At 56.7% G+C, this 16,401-nt stretch overlaps 1 protein-coding gene across 1 annotated transcript in view; it reads right to left on the minus strand.

The window, feature by feature from the left end:
- Positions 1–5,856: 5,856 nt before the first annotated feature.
- The window catches only part of SLC7A5 (solute carrier family 7 member 5), a 33,533-nt gene continuing 22,988 nt past the window's right edge, over positions 5,857–16,401 (minus strand). The window contains exons 4-10 of the mRNA XM_053554614.1: positions 15,742–15,786; positions 15,009–15,132; positions 14,232–14,335; positions 13,745–13,841; positions 12,258–12,407; positions 10,388–10,565; positions 5,857–8,881 (exon numbers count right to left, since the gene is read on the minus strand). Of these exons, the coding sequence (XP_053410589.1) occupies positions 8,826–8,881; positions 10,388–10,565; positions 12,258–12,407; positions 13,745–13,841; positions 14,232–14,335; positions 15,009–15,132; positions 15,742–15,786 (754 nt within the window). The 3' untranslated portion in view covers positions 5,857–8,825. The remainder of the gene's footprint in view (positions 8,882–10,387; positions 10,566–12,257; positions 12,408–13,744; positions 13,842–14,231; positions 14,336–15,008; positions 15,133–15,741; positions 15,787–16,401) is intronic.

Genomic DNA, 16,401 nt, shown 5'->3' on the forward strand with positions numbered 1-16,401 from the left:
TAGTCCGTACTAATATTATATCAATATATAAACAATTACATCTCCATAAGAACAGTAAAACACTATTATAGTCCAGTTTGGGGTGGGGGAGGACTATGGCAGAGGGAGGGAGGGCATGGGGGGGGTCTCACCGAATATGCACATTGTGAGGGTGTATAACACCCCCCCTGGGTGAGGGGCTCTTCTACAAATGGAACTTTACCCTGGAAATGAGAACAATGTAACCTAAATATTGTACCCTCATATTAATTTGAATAAAGTGAAAAGAAATAGTTCTAGGGAGGGTGTCCAGCAGCAGAGTGGGCAGAGGTTGTCAGTGTCCTGAGTGAGAGAGAGTTGCCCAAGCACAGCTGAACAGGGACCGACCCTCACCTCCCTGAGGTTGACCTCTGCTGAGATCTGGGCTCCTGGGAAATGGTGAAAGTTAGGAAGCTCCAACCCTTATGTTCCAGAACCAGCTCACTGCAAAGAACCCCATTTCCCATGTGACTTAGAGGGGACTCCTGGACGCCCCCAACCCCTGGGGTGTATCCAGGACAAAACCAGAGCCCTGAACACTCTTTCCAGACCTCACTGATTACCCCCACGGATCAGTCCCAACAAAATGCTGCTGACCAAAGGCTGCTCAGCCTCTCTCCCTTCCCCAGACCCCTCCTGAGCTTGGGTTGGCCCTGGGGAAACCTCTCTGTCTACTGTGTCCCAGGACACCCCACTCCCCTACCACTTACTTCTAGCCTGTTCCCTTCTCATTGAGGAAGCCCCTCTGCCCAGCCTCGGAGACCCCTGCAGACCACATAGTCCTGCAGTGGTCAGAACAAACTCTTTCCTCCTGAGTCTGGATCTGCATGGTTAGGACAAACGCTCCCTCTTGAGTCTGGATCTGCTTTTTATTTGACAGTCTTTTCTCCGTGGAATTCTCAGCCCAACTCAAGAGACTGAGCTAAACTTAGAAAGGAAAAAGGAGCAGCTTCTGGCTCCACACCCATAGCACGGTGGTTATGGCGCCAGCCACATACACCGAGGGTGGAGGGTTCAAACCAGGCCTGAGCCTGCTTAACAACAATGACAACTGCAACAAAAAACAGCCAGGAGTTGTGGTGGGCGCCTGTAGTCCCACCTACTTGGGAGGCTGAGGCAAGAGAATCGCTTAAGCCCAAGAGTTTGAGGTTGCTGTGAGCTGTGACGCCGTGGCACTCTACCCAGGGTGACAGGTTGAGACTCTCTCTCAAAAAAAAAGACAAAAAGAAAAAACTAGCCAGGCATCATGGCTGGTGCCTGTAGTCCCACCTACTTGGGAGGCTGAGGCAAGGGGATCACTTAAGCCCAAGAGTTCGAGGTTGCTGTGAGCTGTGATGCCATAGTACTCTACCAAGGGCGACATAATGAGACTCTTGTCTCAAAAAAAAAAAAGAAAAAAGGAGCAGCTTCAAAAGGAGACAGGGCATGGGGCTGTGTCTGCCATGCACACTCTGGAGGATCAGGGACAGCCGCATCCCTTGGGGTGGGAGAACCTTAGAGAAAATGTCCTGGCAGCTACAGGGAGGTGAACTGGCCGCAGGGCTAGAAGGGTACCCAGGGTGCCTTCCTCAGCCCAGAAGGACAAAGGATCGCCCTCAGAAGGGTTTGAAAACCATCATGAGCTGGTGAAATTGGTGTCTCAGTTGTGCAACCGCAGGACGTGGTGAAACTGCCAGTGAGGGCAGCTCAGCCCGAAGCCTCGTGGGAGGAAGTTGGGTCCTAGCCTGGCAGCAGCTGCCCCGGGCCTGCCCAGGCTTCTTTCCCAACTCTGGAGTCGTCCAGAGGATTAAGGGGATTCTCTGCGAAGTTCATGGGAATGGCAGTGGGGATTAGCGGAGCCTCCTGTGAGGATGAGGTGGCCTTAGGGCAGCCCAGGAGGGCTTGGGATGGCGACCACTGGAGGCTGGTGCGGACACCAAGGGGCTAGAGCCTTCCCCTGGGAGTGAGGCCTAGGGCCACGTGCCCATTTTCCAGTCGGCCTCCGCAGAGGTCAGCAAGGGAGAGGGGACTTCTGGAAACTTCTGTGGCCCTCTTTGACCCAGAGAGGATTTGCTCTCACAAGAAACTGGTAGAGACATGTTTGGGGAAGGGTCTGTTTATCCTGGCGCTTGTGTGTGATGCGGTGACTTTAATTGTGCAGCCGAGTCCATACTTGCGGAATCGAGTCAGTCTTTGGCTGCAAGGGAGAGAACTGGGTCTTGTTGGAACTGGACCCCAAGATGCGAGCAGGCCTGCAGGGGGCCTATCCGCGTAGCCACACTCACACGAGAGACAGGATTCAGGAGCCATTTCTGGCAGGAGGGCGAGGCCTTGGCCAGAGTGTATTCCTGCCTCTGGGTGGGATTTTGGGGAGGATCCTTTGGTGGGGATTGGCCTGTTTTCACCAGGGCTGGGACTGGGCTGCTCTGTGGGGGCTGTGCGAAGTCACTCGGGGGAGGGCCAGGCGCCCCCCAGTGCCCAGGCTCTCAGGTGCCCAGGTTCGTGCACGCTTTGTACCATTCTGCGTCTAATACTAGTGGACCCAATTCTACCTCTCGGCTCCCCTGGAGGATCCCAGGCAGGTGAATGGGGGTCCGGCCACTGTTTCCTTCCCCTTAAGATTGTGATACCCCTCCACCCTCTCTGGCTGCTATGGGGTCAGGTCACTTTCCCACTCTTTACTGGTGAGGCCTAGCCTTGAGCACAGAACCAGAGAACCCCCTGGGAGTCCAAGGAACCCCTCAGAACTCTGATTGAGTAGCCTTGGGTCGTGCAGGTGCTGACGCTCTGAGGGCAAGTGTTGAGCTCCCTGCTCTAGAGCAGGTGTCCTCAAACTTTTTAAACAGGGGGCCAATTCACTGTCCCTCAGACTGTTGGAGGGCCGGACTATAGTTAAAAAAAAAACAACTATGAACAAATTCCTTTTTTTTTTTTTTTTTTTTTGTAGAGACAGAGTCTCACTGTACCGCCCTCGGGTAGAGTGCCGTGGCAGCACACGGCTCACAGCAACCTCTTAACTCTTGGGCTTACGCGATTCTCTTGCCTCAGCCTCCCGAGCAGCTGGGACTACAGGCGCCCACCACAACGCCCGGCTATTTTTTGGTTGCAGTTTGGCCGGGGCTGGGCCTGAACCCGCCACCCTCGGCATATGGGGCCGGCACCCTACTCACTGAGCCACAGGAGCCGCCCTATGAACAAATTCCTATGCACACTGCAAAACAAAACGGGAACAAATACAATCACACTGCCCCATTGGCCCGCAGGCCACAGTTTGAGGACCCTGCTCTAGAGTAACACTTCCCTCCCAGGGCACCAGAGGGAAGGGGCAGGTGCCAGCTGTGTGTGGCTGGCATGGCTGTGAACCTGTGTGGGGCCTGCAGGCTGCTGCTCTGTCTGTGCCCCGACTAGTGACACCCGCCCTGCCTTCACTGTCTCTGTGGGGTTTTCAGAGTAAGATCTGGGGATTTACAAATTCATCCTTGGGGAGGGGAGAGGCGGGTACCTACGTAACGGGTACTATGAACGCTATTTGGGTGCCAGGTTCACCTTTAGCTGGGACTTGAGCATCACAAAAGTGATTGCTATAACCTGAAACATTTGTACCTCTTTAATATTTCCAAATTAAAAAAAAAAGAATTTAGCTGGGCATGGTGGGTCACACCTATGATCCTAGCACTCTGTGAGGCTGAGGCAGGTGGATTGCCTGAGCTCAGGAGTTGAAGACCAGCCTGAGCGCAAGACCCCTTCTCTGATAATAGCCAGGCATTGTGGCAGGTAGACCCAACTACTTGTGAGGCTGAGGCAAGAGAATCGCTTGAGTCTAAGAGTTTGAGGTTGCATGGCACTCTACCCAGGGTGACAGTGAGACTGTTTCAGAAAAAAAAAGGGAATTTACAAATGCTTTAGAAGCTGAAGAGGGATCCTGTGCTTAAGACACTTGAAGGTGACCCTGCCCCAGGCAGGAGGGTAAGGAGAGTGTCTAGTGGTACCTGCATCCCCACTCGGTCCCAATGTCAGCCCCCACCCCAACCCTGGTCGAGCATCTCTCTAGACTGCTGATACCATGCCCCCTCGCTTGGTGTTGGCTGACTCCAGGGCTCGGGGTGGCTCCCATCTGGCTGAGCTGTGGGCTCATACCACTGGGTCCACGTGCCCAGCACTCTGGAGCCAGGCGCTGTGTGGGGAGGAGGGGATCCCCAGTGCTTAGATCCCAGCTCCCCTGGGCTCACAAGGCTGGGCCTTTTAAGGGAAGGGTGCTTTTCAGGCAGGCAAAACTGCAAACCTGGACACAGAGGTTATGCATGGCCTGGCCCACAAAGGTGGGATTCCGGAAGAGGCAGCAAAGGTGAGTCCAGTGATTCTGGGTCAGCAGAGAGGAATGTATGTTGAGGTATGGTGAGATGCTGTCTTCTAGTTTCCATAGGAACCAAAGCACTGGCTAGGACTAAGGCTGCATGGACCGCCCCCCTCAGCAGGTGGCCTGTTCACTTTTCAAGGCTAGCAGGTGCCTGGAACACCCCCTGAAAGGACTCACGATTCCCCTCAGAGAGGTCCTTGCTATACCCCAGCATACACGTGTGGCTGGACAGCAGGCACCACACCCTGCTGTGTTCCCATGACATCATCTTCCCCTCCCTCATCCCTCTGTAGGCAAATCCCTCTCCTTCCCGGAAGGAGCCTGGCATCCCCCCAGTATAGAATATTCTCTCCTTCCCCCGCCAAGAGCTGGATCAGGGCACCCTGCTCTGAGCACAGAGGTGGGACAAACAGCTCAGTCAGCTTTGAGGAGTCTTCTCAGATATCCAAACCCTTTTACATCAGCGGAGGTGGGGGGAGCTGCCCAGGCTGGTGTAGGCCAAGCATGCAGGGGTCCCCACCTCCTCCCACCAGTGCCCTCTTTAGGCTTCCCGCCATCTTCCGCAGGTCAGCAGGGTTATAGCCAGGCAGCCGGATATCTGTTCAGAGGGGCTGAGTTGGGTGACAGGGCCATGTGGGGTCATAGGCTACATAGGGCGACAGGACCACATGGGGTGATGGGCTGTGTGGAGTGACAGGACAGTGTGGGTGATGGGCCCACATGGGGTGACCAGATATGTGGGGTGATGGGCCCATGGGGTGACAGGACCGTGTGGGGTGACGGGCCTGTGGGTCACTGCAGAGCAGGGACTGGCAGGCTTAGGCAGCAGGGGAGGGCAGGCTTGGGAACCCTGTGTTTTCTGCATCTGGGGGGCAGGCAGAGGGCAGGGGTTGGTTCCAACTCATTCAGGAAGCCCTGTACTCCTCTGGAAGACAACCTGATAAGCAGTGACCAATGAATGGGGGGCTCTCTGTCCCCTGTGATCCCCTCTCTATGCTCCCCTTGGGGAGAGGAATCTGCTACAGCCCTTTACACAACGGAGGGAAGCTCCCAAAATGCTCTTTCCAGCATGGAAGCAACAGCTAGAGCTCTGTGGGGGGTGAAGAGCAGGTGTGGGGTGCCTGGGTCTGCCCAGTACAGGCCAGAGCCCCAATACCCGCTCCAGACTCACCAATGACACACAAGCCGTTTTACCTCACAGGGATCAGTCCCAACAAAATGCTTCTGACCAAAGGCTGCTCAACCTTCCCCTTTCCCCAGACCCCTCTGGAGCCTGGGCTGGCCCTGGAAGAAACTGTTCTGTCCACTGTGCCCCAGGACGGACACCTTAGGCAGGTCACGTAGGCTGCACCTGCCTGTCTGGCCCCCTTCCACTGCAGGCCTCTGGAGGACCATGTGGTGAATGAATTAATGCCTTGACTCCATGAAGGAATGAGGTGGGCCAAGGAGCCCCAGAACATTCCCACACCCAGCATGTGGCACAGGAGAGAAGAACACGGAACATCATAGCTTTTAGTGATTGTTTTTCTTTAAAAACAAGCAAACAAAAACCCCACAAAAAAAATCCAGAACTTCCCACCCAAACCAGCCTAGTGTAACAAGTTAACCATTAACACAATAAAAGATGCCCCAGCAACACACGGCATTGTCATTTTTCATTTCCTCAGTGGAGGGTGTCCCGGCCTGGTCAGCCGGTGTCACAGTGGATGGCCCTGGCCTTACGAGCAATAGCAAGGCCGAATGCTGACCACCGGAAATAAATATCACAGCACTGACAGCATCCTTTTAAATTAGTAAGTTGTTAGGACAACACAGAAAAGCAAAATGACTCAACAAAACGCTGCTACGCAATGATGTGCTTCAGACAAAAATCGAAAACCATAACGTGAACCCAGGGACTCCTGCCAGTAAAGACAGTCAGAAATAGCAAACTCCTCCCACAGGCCCTGCAGTCCCACCTGCCCTCCCCCGAGCTGCAGTGTGGCAGGGCCCCAATGCAGGTGACTGCTGGGCAGGGTCATAGGGCGCTGCCAGCAAGCAGGCCTGACTCGTATGGCAGGGCACAGCCTCCGTGTGGTCCCTGGCTTATGAAGTGGGGTCTCCAGACTGGGTTGGGGGCGCAGCACCAAGGATCACAGACTGAACACCTCCTGCCTGCCTCTTGTGGCGGAGGCCCTGGCCCAGATGGCAGGAGAGCTGCCTGTCAACAAGTGACCACTGGGTGCCCCCACCCCAGCCCCAGCGTGAAAGGGTCCCCAGGAGCAGGGTCCAGCCCTGCAGGTCACCCCCACATGATTATGCCACACCTAACAGAGGCCGCCTGGGAGGGCGGGTCCCTGTACCACCCACAGCAGCAGGACCCATGTCCCCACGGAGAAGCCACTGTGGGCTGGAAGGGAACTGGAGGCTGTGCCCTCCCAGAACTGGCAGCTTGAACAGCATCCCAAGTCCCCCCAGGGGGAGGAGAGAGGACAAAGATGCTTGCTCAGATCCTGCCGGCATGCCCAGGGAGCAACTGCCCTGTGGGGACATGGCCATTCACCAGCAGGGGGTGCCAGCTCGTGCACCCATTTGCAGGTGAGAAAACAGAGACCCTGGACTGGCTGACAGTCTACAATCAGGTGTCCAGCCCTTGGTGTCACAGTCCCTTCAGACACTGTGCAGCTCCCACATGCGGGTGGAGTTCAGTCTGGGAATGACTTAGTTCACATGAGGACTGAAGTTGGTCTTCAAGCAGCTGGGGACAGACAGGACTCTGGCCTCTGGCACAAAGGTCCTTCCCAAGCAGACCTGGTCCACTCCTTCTCGGCCTTAAAGCCTGTCCCAGAACACCTGAGCTGCTCAGCAGGTTCCCTGGGCCCTCAGGTGATGTGAGGTCCCGGCACCTAGGTGGGTGACAGCAGGCTCGACTGGCCACTCGGTTTGGGGGCAGGAGCAGCTGCCAACCAGCAGAGCAGCACCCACCCAACCACTTGCTCATGAGGCTCCTGGCTGAGGGGCTCCAGGCTGCGTCCAGTGTCATCGCCACATAGCGGCTCCTCTTGCCACAGCTGGGCAATGGCCTCGGCACTGGAGGAGCCTCCCCCTGGGGGTGGGGGTCTGAGAGGGAGGCCCGCCCCAGCACAGATGGGGCCTGGAGGGAGCCTTCTTGTTCTTTGTGTCCCTGCAATCTGAGCTCAGTCCCTCCTCCCAGCTGGTTCCTGGAGGTAGCGACAGGTAGTGACAGCTCAGTAAAGTTGGCCGTGGCTTGGCCTCAGCTGCCCCCCATACCATAGGGAAGGTCAGAGTGAGAAAAGACCCTGTGCCCTTGGGGAGTGGACAGTATGACCCCCAGAGACTCAGAGTGGCCTCTGGAAACAGGTACCAGAGGTGAGGAACACTTGGGAAGAACAGTGGGAGTTGAGACTGAAACACGGGCTGTGCAGTGACCAGGAGGGAAGGGACAGGAGTGGGAGTCAGCCCCTCATAGCTGGGAGGGGACTGGATGGGAGCCCACTAGGGTATCTGACCATAGCCTATCTCTATAAGATTGAAGAATAGAATTTTCTCTGTATTAACTAGAGCTCAGCCACCCCCCAAATGGATGCAGAATGGGCTCAGGTTGCAGAGCTCAGATTTGGCGGTCCTGGGGGAGAGGCTGGAGTCCCCAGGCCTGTGTCTTTGCTCAGGACTCTTGTCTGGGTAGAAAGCATGGTCAGGAGTCCAACCAAGTCCTTAAGCCCAGCCCCAGGCCTGGCTGAGCACCTCCCAGAAGGCTGTGTGCTGCACTGCCAGTGGGTCCAGCGGTGCCACTGAAACTTCTCTCTTTTGGGGCTGGTGGGGAGGGACCTACCTCAAGTCTTTAAGGCAGAGACATAAGCCCACAGGGTTAGTTTTCATGAATGTCACTACATTTAAAACAATAAAAAAAAAAAAAACAAGAAAGCTCAAGCACACAAGTCAGTGCAGGTGTGAGGTCAGGTGGTGGGGCCGAGTCTCAGTAGTTCTGTCTGCTCCGTGATGGTGACCGGCCCCTTCCAGACTCAGTGTGCTGCGGTGGAGTCAGGGGGAGACAGTCTCCTACCACTTCCCCCTCCCCTGTTTCTTGAAAAAAAAAAAATTATTGTGGTAGCACTAACCCAAAATTTAAGTTAAAAAAAAAAAATACAAATAAACCAAAGTGGGAAGGGAGAAGGACCCAGCGCAATACCAAGCGCTGTGGTCGGGAACACTGGCCATTTCTTAGGTCACAGCTCCTGCCTCACCCGAAGGAGGTATCGAGGGAGTTCGTGGTCCGCGACTAAATTCGTACCAGTTTCACAGCAGCCTGGGCAGCCCCACCTGCGGGAGGAATGGCAAGGGACCCAGGTGGCTAGTGGCGCTCAGCTGAGCTGGTGGACAATGGGGAACTGGAGTTGCTTTTCGAGGGGGTGAGTTGCTTTAAAATAATCTCTGTGCATTTTCTTTCTGGCAGTTTCTCAGCCTTCCTCGCTTATGTCTCCTGGGGGACGACCTGCATGAGCTTCTGGCACAGGACTGTCATGGAAACTGTCAGGAGAGAGGAAAACTCCATTAACCTGAGAGCCGGCAGGGATCCCCTCCTCAGGAAGTGACACAGCCCTATTGTCACCAAGCCCAGAACCACTGTGCCTCCCCAAGTTGTAGAGAATGGGGAACCAGAGTTCTATGGGAAACTTGATCTGTGCACACGGACACTGGGTACCCGTGGGCCAGGAGAGAACTGTGAATTCCTGCTGCGGCTGTGTAGCTGAGGAGCGTGGCAAGGAACCCTGTGACTTTGGTAGGCAAACATGTCCCTAGGCTGTGGGTATAAGCTCAGTGCACCTAGTTGGATGACGAGCCCTTCTCTGGGGTCCACACCTAGGACACACCTACTGCTCACGACAGCCACGCTGCCCCACAGACTGGACTGGGGGAGCCGAGCGGAACCAGCCCTGGTCAGCAAAGGGGTTCCTGCAAAGACCTGTCACACTTTGAACTTTCCACAAAAAAATCGCTCTGGAGAGGAGTTTGGTTTCTGGATGGAGGGTTTTCCCCTGATTTAGGCCCTCTGTGATCCTGAAGGACAGTTAGTAGGGGTCCTCTAGTCCAGGCTGGAGGGCCAGCTGTGCTACTGGAGTGACCGGCAGTGTGCCATTCACCTGAAGGGGATCAGAATCTGGTGGGGGCATCCTGGCCATCCTGGGAATTTTATTTATTCATTTATTTCTTGAGACAGGGTCTGGCTCTGTGGCTAGAGTACAGTGGTGTCATCATAGCTCACTGCAGCTTCAAACTCCTGGGCACCAGTGATCCTCCTGCCTCAGCTTTCTGAGTAGCTGGGACTACAGGTGCCTACAACACCTGGCTAGTTTTCTACTCAGAAGAGAGACAAGGTGTTAGCTAATTCTTCTATTTTTAGTAGACCTTTAGACAAGGTCTCACTTTTGCTTAGGCTGGTCTCGAACTCCTGGGCTCAGGTGATCCTCCCACCCTATTCTCCCAGAATGTTGGGATCACAGGCATGAGCCACTGCATCTGGTCTCATCCTGAGAATTAAAAAAGCCACCCAGTGACATGGTGCTCAGGGTCAAGGGCTGGAGCACCACTGCCCTTTCCGAAGAGCCTGGCCACACTTTCAGTGGGTGGGTGGTGTTCTGCACCCAGCCTGTGAGCTACCCCCAGGGCCAGCGCCACACATAATACCACAGAAGGCGGGATGTGGGGCCTTGACAAAAACAGCCCGTTTTTCTGGAATCCCTTGTTCTAAGAGATTGATGATGCCGAGCCAAATGTCTTATCTCTGAAATACTTGGACCACACGTCACCACCAAATACACTAGAGCGACTCGAACCCCTCAGGTGCTTACAGTCTGCCACCCACATGACAGGCTCAGCCCTGTAGGTAGAGACGGCCTGGGTGCCCGGCTCAACTCCTGCTGCTGCCTGGGCCAGAGAGCATGGCCCACCTTCCCTGCTCCCGACTGACCCTGGGGCGAGGTGGGGGGAGGTTTGGCTGCTGGCCACAGGTGCCACAGCCAGCAGGACACTCACAGATGCTCTGCAGGAGCCACTTGGGCTTGTTCTTCCACCAAACCCCAATGAAGTAGACGGGCAGCCCGCTGAGGATGATGGTGAAACCGATGCCGCACTCCACAGGGGTCTTCCAGAAGGAGACGGCAATCAGGAATAGGCAGGCCAGGATGAAGAACACGGGCAGGGCCAGGTTCACCTGTGGGCGGGGCACAGATGCCACTGGGGAGGTGGGCAGGAGCCTTCCTTGTCGCAGACACCACCCACAGCCCCTCCGCCAGCCTCAGGCCCTCGCTGGAGCCACCCTGTCCTTTGGCTCCCTCCGGCCTCTCTCCCTGGGTCCCTGGCTCTGAGCCATTCCTCCCAGCTCCTCTGTTTTCTCGCACCCTCGTGTCCTCCTGCCCAGCCACGGCCAGGGTCTGACCTGCCTGTCTGTTTCTGCCTTTCGGGCGGGGCCCACGTCTTGTGCCCTGCTGCCTTAGGACACAGAGCTGTGGGACATAGAGCTATGTATGTAATTACCCCAAGCCCAGCCAGATGCTGACTGAGCAATAATCAGCTTAGTCTCTGGAGGCTTCCCCAGGGCAGGGACGGTGGTCAGCCTGCCCAGCTCCCACATCACAGGCACAGAAACCCCTGGCCACAATACCCACTGTGGTCACCCAAAGGAGGAGCAGGGCCTGGCGCTTGGGGGCAGGCTGTAGACACTGCTAATGAGGGAGGCTGGCCTGCTCAGATAGCCCTTTGTGGAGAAGGCTGAGCACACCCAAGTCCACAGCCAAAAGGTCATCTTGAGCAGACAACTCCACCCAGCATGGAAACTGGACAGGCCCCACCACAGGACTCAGCCATCCTAAGTCTGCAGACGGACACACTGTCCTGGGAGATGGAGCAACAGATGCCACCAAGCAATCAGGGCGCTGCTGGGCAAGGCCTGCTGTGTGCCCAGGGCCTGCTCTGGGGCAGCCAGACTAGGCCTTGGCTGAACTCTACTGGCATCTGCCCCCACGGTCTCCACAGCCAGGTCAGCTAAGCTGGTGCCTGGTGAAGGGTGGGGGCCAGGACATCCCCCAACCCCCGCCACTGCCTGCTCTTGGGTCTTCGGTGCGAGACACAGGCCGTTTTAAAGCACACATCACAAGGTACCCACCATGCAGCCCCCAGGCTTCTGGAACACATAGGGAGGTAAGATGGCCCTGAGCATGGAACTGCCTGCCTTGTGAACTCCTGAGGCCTTTCCCATGGTCCTGGGCCTGACGTCTGACCAGTAGCCACCATAGTGCTCTGTTTTCTCCCCAGTGCAAGAGTCAGAGGCCAAGGCTGAGGCGTTTACCAGGCCCCCGAAAGGAGTCCAGCCTTTGCTGGCCCCACTTCAGAGAAACCAGGTCACTGAAGTCAGCTGCCCACCTCCACCAGCCTCAGTCTGACCCAGTGCTCCCCAAACCCTCATCTCATTCAGGTGAGGCCAGGCCCCCATGACCCCATGCTGGGAGACCAACTCCTGCCCACACCCCTGCCTGGGCTGCTCCCCAGCACTGCGCCTGGCCCGGCCCCTCCTGGATGCACGGCCTACCCTCTCGCTGGAGGGCTGGCCCCAGGAGACCAGGAGGGCAGGGCCGTGTCTGGGCTTGTCCTTTGATGAACCTCAGAAGCTGGTATCAGGCTTGGCACTTGGCGGGCTCATGGGCAACAGTCACGGCTGGACTGACTGACCCTGCCGTGCCCACCTGTTCTTGCTAAGTTCTCGCCAGGATCCTCTGGAGAAGGCAGGCCTGTCTCCAGTCTGCCTGGGGGTGGGGGAATGAGGACTCCTGGGGTAGGGGGCAGCACTGAAGGGCCCAGGACCCCTCCGAACCCTGAGACCTGCTTCTGTGCACAGGGCACCGCTCACCTTGATGGGCCGCTCCAGCTCCGGCTTCTTGTAGCGCAGCCAGATCATGCCGATGATGGCCAGGGCCACGCACAGCCAGTTGAAGAAGCTAAAGAAGTTGATGACTGAGAAGATGTCTTTGGAGAAGGCGTAGAGCAGCGTCATAACACACTGGGGAAAGAGGTGCTGGCTGAGCCAGATAGGCGCACGGCTGCTCTGGGGGACCCACCCTGACTCGGGACCATCCAGCTGGGCTGGCATCTGGCTGCCCGCTCTTGCCTGCTCTGGGCTGCATGCAAGGTGTACGCAGGCAACAGAGGCATCTGGGTCTCAAGGACGAGACGAGTGGACAGAGCATACCTGAACCCTACACTCCACACACTGCCCATGAGCACTCCCCAGCTGGCCGAGGCACTGTCACGAACCCTGGCACACCTAAGTGCAGGGGCTGCAGGGCTGGTTCCAAACTGAGGCCAAACTGTGTGGCAGTGCCCAGGCGTGTCAGAACTCATGGCCTCCTCATCTCACTCCCTGGCCGCAGCTGCCCTCGCTGGCTCGCTCCCAACCAAGGAAGCACACGAGGGCCGGCATGGTGGCTCACACCTGTAAATCTCAGCACTCTGGGCGGCCGAGGCGGGTGGACTGCCTGCGCTCAGGAGTTTAAGACCAGCCTGAGCAAGAGCAAGACCCTGTCTCTACCAAAAATAGAAAAACTAGCTGGGTATTATGGTGGGCATGTGTAGTCCCAGCTACTCAGCAGGCTAAGGCAAGAGGATTGCTTGAGCCTAGGATCTGAGGTTGCTGTGATCTGTGACACCATGGCACTGTACCCAGGGTAACAGAATGAGGCTCTGTCTCTAAAAATAAAGAAAAGAAAAAGGAAGCAGAGAAGGGTGGATGATTCCCCTTGCTGGGCCTTGGACTACTCGCTCTGGGGAGAAGCCAGCTACCATCCCATAGGGACAGCTGTGCTGAGGGATGGGCTGCCAGCCCGCAGCCGAGAGAGGGAGGCCCATAGGCAGGGCAGCCCCAGTTGTCACCTTGATCAACTCTCCTGAGCCAGAGCCACCCACCTGTGCCGCCCCAGCTCCTGCCGCACACAGACTGGGGTGGTAAATGCTTTCCTTTCAGACTGCTAGGTTGTGGGGTGGCTGTTACATAGCAGCAGGGGACTAATGCCATCATACCCTTCACCATGGAAAGACCTATCTCAAGCCAAGAAGTGAGTCCGTGAGACAGACACATGTGCAGCGGGGCCCCAGGGAGATGTAGCAGGTAAAGGCGCCTCTGGCAGTGTCTCCTGGGACATGGCTTTTGCCTCACATCTCTCTGGGTTGTTACAACTATGTGTTATTTTAGGAACTAAAAACGAAAAACCTCCAGTGCACTCTGGTGTCAGCAGGGTGGACAGGGAGGCTACACCAGCAGGACGTGCCCGACCAGCCACCCGCCTCTCCCCTGGGCCACGCTTGTGCAGATAGTCCTGGGACAGGGCTGGCGGGGCTTACCGTGAATACGAGGGATGGCACAGGTGTTAGGAGGTGCGGGTGGATCATGGACAGGATGGAGGGCAAGTGGCCCTCCCTGGACCCCACGAAGAACAGCCTACGGGCAAGGGGAGCTGGTGGTCAGTCCAGCCCCTCATGACAGGTCTCACGTCACCATACATGGTGGCAGGACCAGGCGGCAGGGCAGGCTCCCGTGTCCCTGACCACAGCAGCAGGCAGTGAGCTGGCGCGGGAGCCACTAGCCCCTGTGCTGGAGGTGTGGCCATGGGAAGAGACCAGGACAGAGACCCCAGGGTGTCTTCTGAGTGGGGGCAAGCTAGAGCTTATGCTTCCTTCATGTCTACATTATCTGAACTTCTCAGCAACTATTAAAAATACATATAACTCATTATCACAGACACAGAACTCTAAAGCTACGTTGAGACAATTGCAGAGGCTGCCTGCAGCTGTGTGCCCCACACCACCCGCACCTGTGCCTGGCGCTCACCTGGAGGATGTGAACAGGGACCCATTGACTGAGCCGAAGCAGGACAAGCCCACGAAGACTGGAATGATCCAGGACATGACCCCCAGGTGGTAGTTCCCGAAGTCCTGAGCAGACACAGCTTGTGAGCCCGTGAGCCCGAGGCATGGCACCAGATGGGGCCCCACTTCTGGCCATTTAAAGCAGCTTAGCCTGTGACCTCCCCACCTGGAGTGTGTTCGGGGGGTGGGGGAGCTCACGCTGACCCAGGCCCTTCCCCAACCGTCAGGAGGTGCCTGTGTGTGCAGTGGCTATTGACTCTGGACTGCAATTGGCACTTCTCAGGGACAGGGCATCATGGTGGCTCTGATCTGATTTCCTTCCTCGGGGACATCTGACCGGTCTGGCTGCCCTCACTATGCGTGCCCACATCTGCAGGAGGGGGGAATTCTGCCGCCCCCATTTTGGGGCCTCCACAGGGTCTAGTATGGTGCTTTGCAAGTAGTGGAGTCTGAGTCAACACTGTCAAGTAAGACACTGGCCACAGGCTCAACTCACTGCTCCCACCACCGCCAGGAGGGCAGTGGCAGGGGGGCCTGGGAGCTGTGCTGCCTGAGGACACTGCCTAGCCCCCTCCACAAGCTCCTGGGATGCTATTAGCAGCCGATGTAGAGGACCACTTGCCACTTCCAGGTGGCTAGGTGAGGCTTCCATGGTCCCCTTTAGTAGAGACCATGGCAACTACTCAGCTCTTGTGGGCAGGAGGCTCGGAGACCAGCCCCCACTGCAGTCGAGTCTCACCACGGCTACGGCCTCTGAAGTCAGCATCTGCTCAGTGGACAGGGTAGTGAAGTAGGCCAGGTTCGTCAGCACGTACACCAGCGTCACGATGGGGAGGGATATGATGATGGCCAGAGGCAGGTTTCTGGAAAGGGTGGGAAGCACAGGCAGATGAAGCCCAGAGGCCACACCCCACCCAGCCCCTGGCAGCTACTGCTGCCTGAGTCCCTATGGAAAGTGGCTGACAGACATGGGGATAGCCCCGCACCCCGGCAGCACCAGCAGGGGCTGCCTGGGGAGCTGGGAGCTGTACCCGTCCAGGATGGTGATAGCAGGGGCTCAGGAAAGCTAAGGCTACCTCTGAGACCCCACACCTCTGCCACCAGAAGCATGGCAAGGAACCAGGCCTGAGAGCCCAGCAGCTCCTCCCCTGGCCGTCCTGCCCTGTATGGGGCATCTCAGACACTTGGGGACATGCTGTTCCAGGAGTAGGCTCACCCTTCATGTGCTGGTGCTGCTGCAGCATCAGTTGGAGGTGACACAGGGGCCTCAGGGGTACCTGTTACCCACTCAGGGAAGCCTTGTTCAAGGTCAAGTTTACACAGCCAGACAGAAGCCAGTCCTGGCCCATATCCTGCAGCCCCTATATCTCTGCTCCACTGGGCAGAACCCACTGGACAGGTTTCAGGTACAGCCAGTCTGCCCCTCTCCTATTAGAGTATGCGGAGACTCCCTCCCTGGCTCCTGCACCTACCTGTAGGGGTTGATCATTTCCTCTGTAACGAAATTCAAGTAGTTCCTAGAATTCAGAGAACAGAATTTAATTATGTGTTTGTTGATACAATGCACAAAATCACTAAGAAAAAAATAAATATAGAGTTCAATGGGGAAACCCCTCCTGGCTGCTCCAGGCAGGGAAAGAGACCCCTCTGTGTGCCCTGAGGACCCTTGCTGTTGGTTTATTGGGACAGTGACCACCCAAAGTCCTAGGAGGGAACAGGACCCCCCAGGCCCCATGGGTTTGCTTCACATGCTGTGGGACCACTGAAGGTGGTATCTGCTTTCTGGACCCCCAGGGTCAGAAGTCACCTGGGGAGAAACTTTCAAGGGCAGCCCTCCTGGCCAGGGCTCAGCTGGACTCCAAAGCAGACCGGGACATGGCAGCTCAGCTCAGTGCCCTGCTGTCCCTACCCCAGAGTGCCCCATCTACCCACACACTTGCCTTCTAGCACCTTCCCTACCTATGTGCCACACAGCAGTGATTCTCGTGTCCCTGTTCAGTAGGCCTGAGAACTGGGACCTAGGAGGAGAGCTGGCTTCCTCCTGCCAACTGAGGTCTCTGGGCAGGGACAGTGTGAGCGTCCCACTATGTCCTCTCCCCATATCTGCCACCCTATGCCACCTGCTCCCTTCA

The sequence above is a fragment of the Nycticebus coucang genome, chromosome 2 (genome assembly GCF_027406575.1).
Source record: "Nycticebus coucang isolate mNycCou1 chromosome 2, mNycCou1.pri, whole genome shotgun sequence".
NCBI lineage: Eukaryota > Metazoa > Chordata > Mammalia > Primates > Lorisidae > Nycticebus > Nycticebus coucang.